General features: G+C 39.6%; 1 protein-coding gene across 5 annotated transcripts in view; it reads left to right on the top strand.

Moving 5' to 3' along the window:
* The window catches only part of LOC109912713 (traB domain-containing protein-like), a 32,574-nt gene extending 21,518 nt beyond the window's left edge, over window positions 1-11,056 (top strand). For all 5 annotated transcript variants that reach the window (XM_048610495.1, XM_048610493.1, XM_048610496.1 and 2 more), the window contains 3 exons: window positions 486-658; window positions 2,711-2,822; window positions 7,486-11,056. In XM_048610495.1, coding sequence (XP_048466452.1) covers window positions 486-658; window positions 2,711-2,822; window positions 7,486-7,606 — 406 coding nt within the window. In that variant the 3' untranslated portion in view covers window positions 7,607-11,056. The remainder of the gene's footprint in view (window positions 1-485; window positions 659-2,710; window positions 2,823-7,485) is intronic.
* The last annotated feature ends 468 nt before the right edge of the window (window positions 11,057-11,524 follow it).

Genomic DNA, 11,524 nt, shown 5'->3' with positions numbered 1-11,524 from the left:
AGACCCTTCATCAGGGTCTAGGCCCGAAACGTCAGCCTTTCTGCTCCTATGATGCTGCTTGGCCTGCTGTGTTCATCCAGCCCTGCACCTTGTTGTCTCGGATTCTCCAGCATCTGCAGTTCCTACTATCTCTGTTATTATGTCTTCTCTTGGTTGTGGCCTCCTAAACATGTTCACTGTGTTGAGATGAATAAATGCAGAGTTCACTGGAGGAATCCAATAATATGACATTTCCTATAACCAAATTACAAACCAGTCTTATCTCTGATATTTATGACTAGATGTTCCTTATAATTTTTGAATATCATTTCATAATTAAAAAAGAAACAAGTCAATGAATGTCTGAAACAGATTAGACTTGTTGCTTGAAAATTTATAACATCTTTTCTGGGTGATTATTCACTAAAAATTTGTGATTTTTTGTTAGCATTTTTTGCTAAACTGTTATTTAATTAAGTTTTAATTGCAAATGCTCTGTGTTTTAGCAAAGTGATTATGAAGGAGCTGAAACAAAAGGATAGGCTGGAGGAAGAAATCCAAATGACAATGAAGAAGGTTCCTGAGTTTTATCGTGTTCTTGTAACAGAACGGGATGCCTATTTAACACAGTCCCTGAAGCAAGCAGCAAAGCCTATAGTACTACCTAAAATTTTACGATGTAAGCATGTGCAATATTTTGGTTGTTTACAGTAAGGCTTTTACTCTATGAATTTGAATATGCAGCTATTAAATAACTAGCAAAACATTGATAACATTTGAACCTTCTTTGGCACAAGTAACCTCCCTTATAATTTCAATGGCATTGATTTGAACAGCCCTGACCATTCAATTAGGTTTAATTTACCACTGGACCAGAAACTTGTCTGAGCAACACTTGCCTATAATGTTATTCATTGTACTCTGTACATCTCTCAACACATTAAAGAACCTCTAAAGTCATAAAATAATGTCTAAAACTATTTATCTTGTTGTGCAGTATGGGAATTACAGGAAACTGAAAATCAGTTGATTCAGAAAGACCTCCATTTGGACAAGGTTCAACCATGTGCAGGAAATCAGTGTTACTTTTTAGTAAACAATATGGCAACATGTCATTTGTTGGGTGAACGGTGTCTCACAGTGGACCCAGCTTGCATAGAAAATTTGGCAAATAGGGCAAAAGACACTACTATACGAAGGATTTCACAAGCTTCAAAATCTCCCCTCCCCCTACCGCATCCCAAAACCAGCCCAGCTCGTCCCCGCCTCCCTAACCTGTTCTTTTTCCCACCTATCCCCTCCTCCCACCTCAAGCCGCACCCCCATCTCCTACCTACTAACCTCATCCCGCCCCCTTGACCTGTCCGTCCTCCCTGGACTGACCTATCCCCTCCCTAACTCCCCACCTACACTCACCTTTACTGGCTCTATCCCCATCTCTTCGACCTGTCTGTTTCCTCTCCACCTATCTTCTCCTCTATCCATCTTCTATCCGCCTCCCCCTCTCTCCCTATTTATTTCAGAACTCCCTTCCCCTCCCCCATTTCTGATGAAGGGTCTAGGCCCGAAACGTCAGCCTTCCTGCTCCTATGATGCTGCTTGGCCTGCTGTGTTCATCCAGCTCTACACCTTGTTGTCCCACTATACTAAGGACATTGATTTTTAGTAACCTTCCCTCAAAGGATATATACGAAAGTAGGGGCCTTATACGTTCATCAAATTATATTTTTTTGTCCTTTCTATTGTGTTCAAAATAACTCCTAATTCCTATTTAACAGTCATGCCCTTTATTTAGTGTGAATATTTAATTGGACATTCATTCCTTATGCTGTTATTTCTCTGTATGACTAAAAATTGTGAGAAAATGTCTAATATAAGCATAGTCTTTTCTTGATGAGGTGGGGAAAGCTAAATATGAAAAGAAACAACACACTACCTTCCTTAACCAGATAAACTGAAAGAAAATCATGTATATCCTTGTGAAAAATACATTGAAATGGCAAGCCATATTTGGAGGAGAACATTCCGTATAGTTTAAAAGACCCATGAATGAATTTCTATGATCAAAAACACTCGATCATAATAGCTAATATTCATTTTTTTCTGAAGTCTGTTATAATTTAATGTATGAGTACAGATGGCAGATACACTCACATTCTACCTCTTTTACAGTTCATTGCTGCCCTTAGAAGGCTTCGCACTATAGTACTCCTCCAGTCAATACATCTTTTAGCTTGAATATCAAAACTATCCATACTACTGGGACAACCTATTGGTCTGTTATTAAACTAGATTCAGCTCTGCAAGTGATGGCTGGTTTAATTTCTCACAGCAGGGAACTCCTGCAACTTTTCACTGATAACTAATTGACATTGCACATTCTCCCCAAGCCTGAGTTCCCTCCCACAGTCCAAAGATGTGGAGGCTAGGTGGATTGGCTATGCTAAATTGCCCATAGTGGAAATGTAAAGTTTCAGGGATAGGGTAGGGGGTGGGTCTGGGTGGGATGCTCTATGGAGGGTCGGTGTTAACTCGATGGGCTGAATGGCCTGCTTCCACAATGTAGTGATTTTATGATTCTATGATTGTGGTATTGAAACACTTGTCATATTCAGTGTATAGGTTTGAGAACATCATTTGTCCATTCTTTGAAGTAAATTGACCAGACTCTTTTTTTTTAAGTATAACTTTTTACTTATTGAAGAACTTAACTTATTGTTCCCGTTAACAGCTGATACTCAGACATTTATACCATCAGTTGTGGTAGGAGTGGTTGGAATTGGCCATGTGGCTGGAATTAAGAAGAACTGGAACAAAAAATTTGATACTCAGGAATTGGTTCGGTAACGTATTTTGCATTTCTATTCTCATTTAAGTTTTAGTTTTCTCATTTGTTATTCTGTGTTTCATTTTTATTTCATTTGTCAGTTACCTTCCTCTTTCCTTCATATCCGTGCACCATGAAGTTGAGTGGGAAACCTACTCCTAGGCTTGTGTTCTGCTTCCAGTTGCTAATTGCATCAATGTTTTTCAGGTTGACTTCCTCTGGTTTTACTCACAATTATACAGACTCAGTTATGACATTTCTAACTATGAGACAAATAAAACTGTTTATAACATGTAGGGATGTCATGTTTTGTAAATTGTAGAAGCTGATTTTCAGATATTGAAACACCTACTTGTCAGCTGAAAAGTGGGCAGCTACAAACTAAAAATATGGGAGTAGGGTGGGCTGACAGGCATTTGGGGAAACACTTCAACTGCCTTATGAACATCCTCAGTGCGTTTGGTCCAATTTTTAGGCAGGCCTGCTAGGGGGCGAGCTCTCTGTTCACATGAAATGGGTGAGATTGTTCAAATAAGTGAAAATGAGTCCAGTGTGAATTGCGAGAGCCCAGAGTACCATTTTCAGATACCAGATTGTGATCTCTGTGCCCTGGGTGTCTTGTCATTTGCACAAGGCATTGAGCAGCTTTCAGAGGAATGCTGAAAGATGTTCAAAGTTAGGGCTCAGAAAGCTTTCAATTTTATTTCTGCCTCGTCTAGGAGCAACAAAATGTCCTACACCAACCCGTTGGAGGCCCCAGAAACTGGAATTTCTTCCCTGTTCACTTTTCCATGCCCATACTTCTGAACAACTCATTCTAGAGACCAACTAATTACTTTGTTGTTTGCAACTCACAAGTGGCACCTTAATGAGGCCTGGGTCACAGATGGCTCAGCTATTTGATGTCACATCTGGTGATGTTGAGTGGATGTTATTCAGACGTTCACATCAGGAAGTTTGGAAAAAGCTTAACTGTCTGAAAATATGAAAACTGGATATCATAACGCAAACCATGCATTCATTTTCTCACAGAATCTTGAGAGGAACTGTTAACTACGCTTCACTACTGTGTCCCCTCTCTAACACCAACCAGGAGTGGGCTGTCAAGGGGTGTTCGATTAGGTTGGTTAAAATGTGAGAACAGGCCCAAATGTGTTGTGAATATACTTACTACTGGATGGAACCCAATGGGTGTTTGTGTAACCCACACTGGAATAGTGGACTAGTGATTAATATGTTAATGAGATTCTGTTCCTAAGATTCTGGGAGCCATTTCAAATGAATGTCTGTAGGACAGGTTTTCCAGGGTTTGGAAGATTTATCTGCTAAAGAGAGATAGTAACTGTCAGATCCAGCAGGTAAATGCTTTCACAGCACAGCTGGTGGGTTTGAAAGAGCAGGAGTGTTTAATTCCAGGCTCTTCGAGTTAACCTGCTGTAATCCTTATCCCTGGAACTAGCTTCTTCATGCAATCTGATTTTTCCTTACCACAATCCAATCTGTCTTCCTACAATCTCTCCCCCTGTAACCTGTCCCCTGCAATCTCCTACCAGGTTCTATAGTACCTCCTCTATCACCGCTGCGACCTGATTTCTCCCTGTGACCTTTCTCCCATTTTCTGAATTCCCCTCCCGCTATCTCCTGCTGCAATTTAATATCATCCCTGTGACCTCTCCCCTGTAGTCCAAACTCTCCCTCCATTGTTTGATCTCTCTCATGCAATCCAAATTCTTCCCGTTATGGTCTTGACCCTGTGCGCACCTATTGTGTTCTCCCCTAAGCTGATCTCTTTCCCATGAACTCTTCCCTTCCTCATTATGATATCTCTATCTCCACACCCCCATAAATTCTTCCTCCCTCCTTGCTGCTGCATTCCAAGAAACACCGCTCCTCACTCCAACAACAAATCCCTAGATCCTTTCAATTGGCAAGGAGTGTACCCAGTGATCTCTATTTCTGTTCGCTGAACTGTTGTTCAGAAAATGGAATGAAACTATCTTTAATGAGGATAATGATTTATTGTTCTGATTTAAAAAGCATCACATTGGAAGCCACACCATTGAGAAAACTTCTCCCATTCATAAAGTTGGCCAAGACCCTCAAATCCAATTAATTATCTTAATGAGTTTCTGCTAATGGTGTCCTTCAAAGAAGTACAATATCAATGAGATAAAATTAAGCTATGTTGTTAGTTGCTGCGGAACTAAAAGTCTTTTTTAAAAAAAAATCTTGTTATTATTTCAACCTACAAAAAATAATGAGAACACTTCATAACAGCGCTTCTGAATGTGAGGAATGGGGTCCCCATGGGAACATGAACTAGAATTTTGGGGTGTGAGCTCTGAGGCAGCAAGGGCTTTCCTAGATCTTTGACCAAAATATTACCCTGTTACCCCTGCTTGAACAGTTCTCGTTGAGGGGTTACAATATTTTTCAAGCCTCAAAATGGGGTAACAGAGGGAAAATGTTAGGGAAGCACAGCTTTATAGAGATGTAACTAATAGTTTTGTATTGATTTTTAAAGTCATGTGCAGTTCTTTAAGACTGGGTTACTCACAGGATTTTGCAGTCAACACTGACCTTGCCCATCCCTGTGGCATGGATTTTACTTTCCACAAAGTTAAATTGAATCTGGTGCCAAGTCAAGGGGATCTCCAAATATCCAGCATACAGTGATATCATCAAGCAGGCTAAGCGGCCAGTTATATTGAAGAATTCTTATAGACTGCAGACCAGACAGCAAATTGCATTCCAAGGACCCAAAAAAACCTTCCACATCAGACAGATGTTCACCTGCACATCTGCTAATGTGGTCTATTGCATCCGCTGTTTCCGATGTGGCCTCCTCTACATCAGTGAGACCAAGCAGAGGCTCGGAGACTGCTTGGTAGAGCACCAGTGCTCGGTTGGCGACAAACGACAACACCATCCAGTCACGAACCACTTCAACTCCCCCTTCCACTCCCTGGACAACATGTCCATCCTCAGCCTCCTCCAGTGTCACAACGATGCCACCCGGAAACTGGAGGAGTAGCACCTCATAGTCCACCTTGGGAGCCTACAATCCAATGGTGTCAATGCGGACTTTACTAGTTTCAAAATCTCCCCACCCCCGGCCTCATCCCATGACCAACCCTCCCTCTCATTCCCACCTCCTTGACCTGTCTATCTTTTCCCACCTACCCGCTCCTCCCACCTCACTGACCAATCCCCACCACTCCATGCCTGCACTCACCTATAACCATCCCACCTACCTTCCCCAGTCCCTCTCGTCCCCGCCTTCTTGACCTGACACAACCTGTCCATCTGGTCTCCCACATATCCATTCCTCTCACCTCACTGACCAATCCCCCACACTGCCTACCTGCACTCACCTATCACCATCCACCTACCTTCCCCAGCCCCACCCCTCCTTTCTATATTTATTTCAGACCTCCCTTCCCCCTCCCCCATTTCTGAAGAAGGGTCCTGGCCTGAAACGTCAGCTTTCCTGCTCCTCTGATGCTGCCTGGCCTGCTGTGTTCCTCCAGCTCTACACCTTGTTATCTCTATTTATAGCGAATTGCATTGGTTATCTTCCATGTTTTATGAGCTTTATAAAGAGCGACGTAAAAGTTTCTAAGAAAGTTTAAATAAAAATGACATCATAACAAAGACTATGATTTTTGCATCATAATGGAATATTTTCAAAATATAACATTTGTTTTTCAGTGTTTGGGGTTAGTTCAGCAGTAGTTATGACTTAGCATATCTTAAAAAACCCAGTTACATTTCATTAGCAATGCATAACATTTTCAGGGATTTTAAACATCTGATATTACAGAGAAATGAAGCATAAACATTGATTTGATTGTTTGCTTAAGTATGAATAATTGATTTATTTTCAACATACTTTATTGCAAATGTATCACCTTTCGAATCATGAAAGTGTTGGATTCTTTTAAATGCTGTAATTCTTTATATGGAATTTAGTTACTGTTTTGTTAGTCTATTTCATCATGCTTAAAGTGGAATGCGACTTTCCTTTTGTTGCTCAGCATTTAATTTATATGGAGACAGTAGTTGTAATCTAAATATTTATAGAAGTGTGAATTTCATTCCTTCCCCACAGGAAAAGCCATATGAACCTGTTTTTTCTTTTCAATCTAAGATAATCATTGTTAGTTAATAGTTTCTAAAGAATGCTGCTTACAGAGGCTTCATAGTATACCCAGTGAAGGGGAGAAGGGAACCACGGATAGCAATTTCTTGATTTCCAGTTTGATTGTGCATGTTGGACACTGCAGCTTCACAAATGATGAACATTCATAGTATCACCATTATTACGATTGCAAAATCTGACTGATGAAACTACACCAGGTTAAACTGCAAAATCTGGCTCATGAAATCGTGCAGGTTTTAATTTTTTTTGGTTACATGCTCAAATGCACTGACCAATGGAAAATTTTATGTTTTGTTACATGTAAATGTACATACCTGGAAATGTGAGCAACAAATTAACTTTGAATAACTCCCACAGTTCTGAGCACAATTATCCTCCAATCACTGATTGAGCCCAAATCAGAATCTGCCCAAAGCATAAACAAAAACTAATTCATCTTAAAGATAAAACGGCAAATTCTAATGTTGCATCTATATCATTCCCAACACTATCTAACGATTGCTCTTTTAATTTACAGGTCGCCAAATCCTTCTCTGTTTACAAGAGTTCTGCAGATAGCTTTTGTTGTTACCAAATATGGCCTGAAGATGATCTTCTACTACAAAACAGCACAAACATTGATTTGGTTATTTTGTTAAACATGGATGATAGATTTATTTTAACAGCATTCACTGCAACTGTATAACTTTGTGAACATGAGACTGATGCTGTCTTTTTGTTGGCAAAATCCTTTGCTTTAAAGTGAATTACTGATTTATCACCTTAGTTTATAATGTTTACATGGAATATGACTTTATTCTGTTTCTTCAGAATCTAATTTGTCACTAGGGCAGTGACTGGAAAACAAAAACAGCATTGAAATATGAATTTCATTTCTTTCCTACAAGAGGATATATAAGAATCAGGCTTTTCTATTGTAACCATGATAGGTTCTACAAATATCAATGTGATGCTGTACCATGTGATAGGCAGGGAAATTCAGTGACGGACGGATATTAAAATTATTCAGTTATTTAGCAGTAAGAAATTTCAGCATCTGACATTGCAAGATGTGAAATGTAGGCTATTAAGTGGGGAAATTGATACTGTGACTTATGAATGCAATATAATTATTTTGCATGACAAAAACATATGTTGTTTTATTCAAATATGAGATGTAAGACTGTAATTATCTGTAATTTTCAATTCCAAGTGATTCTGGGTTGTGCAATATGGTTTTTTCTTACTCTGCTTTATGCTGTAATGCACCCATTTTTTGATTGCATGTAAAATGTTGCTGATCCTAAATTGAATCAAAATGAATTTTTGATTGTCCTAAATTATTTTAAACAATGAACCTTCTTTGATTATTTTGTAGGAGAATTGAAGAATCTGGATAGATGTGCTGCTTGATGGTCTTAAATCATTACTTAACTATGATAGAGAATGATTATGTATGCACATTTCTTCCTTCATGCTAAATGCAGTTACTAATCTTGGTTAAGTTGTTGAGTGGGGTGTGAGTCAGCCTTCTAAGGCTCTCTGCAAGGGGGGAATGGAAAAAAGAACAATCATCTTTATGCAGTTTTCACATCCCTCTGTATCCGTGCTTAGATGTTGGTTCACAGTAGTGGCTATATTTTGAGTTCCTTGACTAATATGGGTTTTATAATTTAGGGTATTAAACATTGTCAGCCACCCATGCTATTGTCCACCTTATTTTTTAAATTCTGTCATGAGATATGGGTATTGGTGGTGAAGGCCTGCATTTTTAGCTCATTCCTAATTGTCCTTGTGAATGTGATGGTGAGTTGCCTTCTTGAACTACTGCAGTTGACCTAGTGTAGGTACACCCACAGTGCTGTTAGGAAGCGAGTTCAAGAACTTGGTCCAGTGAAAATGAAGGATGATGATACATTTCTAAGTCAGGGTGATGTGGGCTTGAAGGGAAGCTGGCAAGTGGTGGTAATTCCTGTAACTGCTTCCTTGTCCTTCAAGTGGTAGCGGTGGTGGGTTTGGAAAGTGCTGTTAAAGGAGTGTTGTTGAGTTGCTGTAGTTCATCTTGCACATTGTTGTCACTGTGTGTCTTTGGTGGATGGAAGGAATGTTGAGTGGTGAATGAGGTGTCAATCAAATGGTCTGATTGCTCCTGGATGGTGTCAAGATTCTCAAGTGTTGGAAGTTGCACCCATCAGGCAAGTGGAGAATATTCTATCATATGCCTAGGTTGTCTCTTAAATGGTGGAGAGACTTTAGGGAGCTAGAAATCCCAGCTCTGACCTGTCAAAATGTTTACATGGCTCTTCCAATTCAGTTGCTTCTCAATGGCAACCACCAGAATAATGATAGAGGGGAATTCAGCGATGGTAATGACACAAAATGTTAAGGGGAGGTGGTTAGATTCTCATTTATTGATGTTGGCCATATGCCAGTGGTAGAGCATAAGTCTGGTAAAGAAAGTGTTTAGCATGCTTGCCTTCATTGGTCAGACTGTTGAGTATAAGAGTTGGGACATCAGATTGGGGCTGTATAGGACATTGTTGAAGCCACTTTTGGAGCACTGCGTTCAGTTCTGGTTGTCCTGCTAGAGGGAGGATGTTATTAAATTGGAAGGGGTGCAGAAAAGATTTACAAAGTCATTACCGGGACTGGAGGGTTTGAGTTATAAGGAGAGGCTGGATAGGTTGAGACATTTTTCATTGGAGCATAGGAGGCTGGGAGGTTACCTTACAGAGGTTTATAAAATCACGAGAGGCAAAAGTGAATAGTAAAGGTCTTTTGCTTCGGGTGGGGAAATTCAAAACTAGATAGCATAGTGTTAAGGTGAGAGGAGAAAGACTAAATAGGGACCTGAGGGGCAACTTTTTCACACAGAGGATGGTGCATATAAGGAATGGACTGCCAGAGGAAATGGTAGAGACAGGTACGGTTACAACATTTAAAATACATTTGGGCAGGTTCATGAATAGGAACGGTTTAGAGGGATATGGGCCAAACACAAGAAAATGGACTAGTTTAGTTTGGGAAACCTCATCGGCTTGGATGAGTTGGACTGAAGGGTCTGTTTCTATGCTGTAAGACTCTATATCTCTATGATTCTTAGTGATAGGTGGGTACATTTGCAGAGTGTGAGATATTGATGAAAAGATAGTGGTGCATATGCTAGCACAGTGGATAAAATCATTGATCAGGTGCCAAGGATGATCAATAGGATGGGTCTAGAATCAGCAAGAGTAGCACAATCAGGCAGGGTTAGTTAATGAAGCAGGCTTGATGAGATGTGGTGAGAAAGCTTGCTAGGCCTCATGGAGAGAAATCCTTCATGAAACTTGATGAGCTGACACTTAGCCAAAATTATATAAGATTCAGCAGATTGAAACCTGTCAGTTGAGGCTGGCATCAAGCAACTCACATCTGCTGTTTTATGGATTCTGTTTTGTATGATAAGCTGCATATTTTGGACACAAGAAGGTTGCCTGAAACTATCCAGCTTGGAAAGACAATGATGCCAGACTGGGGAGTACTCAAATGAACTAATGAACCATATTTTAGTCATTGGTTAGCAAAGCAGCATGCAGAGACAAAGAAAATAGATTGGTATTAGCAATGGCATGGAGTGCTCTCTCCCTGTTTACTTCTCATCAGCTTCAAAGCCAACATCGGTGTTAAAATGATAGGAGTAAGATCTATTCACTGAGAACTCAAGAATTATACACATCTCACTGGTACTGAGAATACACAACATCAACTAAGCAGTCATGGTCTCAGTTCAAGTATAACACTTCAAATACTCCGTGAACTTATAATACTGCATGATTTTAACTTCCTATTGTATTAAACCAAAAGGTTTTTGAACTTATACCTACGTTTTTGTGTATGTTGCATTTCGCTTTTCATTGTTTTTTCTCAGAGTTGATATATACTAACATTTTTCTTTGCAATTGACTCCATAATTATGACCTTATGGCATTGTTTTGATTGATGTATGATATAATTGCATGTTAAAGAGATTTCAAAATCTTCGTTGTGGCCAATGAGAGTAGTGAAAAGAGGGGAACTGATTCATCGCTCCTCACCTGCTCTTAATAAAAAAAAATCAGTGAGTTTAACAAGTAAAGTGGCTGTATTACTGAATGCAGGAACTCTTTTCTCTTAGTCATTATATTGTGGTTTCTAGCACCATTGTGTATAATTAGGACATATACTAGGTTGACCTGACAGTGTACCATTGAGGAAGTGTCATTGTTGAAAGTGCCATCTTTCAATTTAGATATTAAATGAAGATCTGTCTGTCTGACATGTCCCATTGCATGTCTTCTGGTGCTCAGCTAGAATTAATCTCTCAGCCAACATCACCAAAGACAGATCCATCACTCATTTATTTCCTCATTGGGTCTAAGTTAGCTGTGGAGTCTTTCTAACAGTAACTAAACAACAAAAAGTAATCATAGAATATGGAAGCACGTCCTGAAAACATGAACTATATAAAAGTGTTGAAGAACTATTGTAGAATGCAAACTGACTTTGGGTAGTATATGGTCTCCCAAGAATAAAATATTAGATTGATTTTTTGACTT

The sequence above is a fragment of the Rhincodon typus genome, chromosome 22 (assembly GCF_021869965.1).
Source record: "Rhincodon typus isolate 14 chromosome 22, sRhiTyp1.1, whole genome shotgun sequence".
Taxonomy (NCBI): domain Eukaryota; kingdom Metazoa; phylum Chordata; class Chondrichthyes; order Orectolobiformes; family Rhincodontidae; genus Rhincodon; species Rhincodon typus.
The sequence above is the reverse complement of the archived record's forward strand: the minus strand, read 5'-3'. Positions and strand labels throughout refer to the sequence as shown.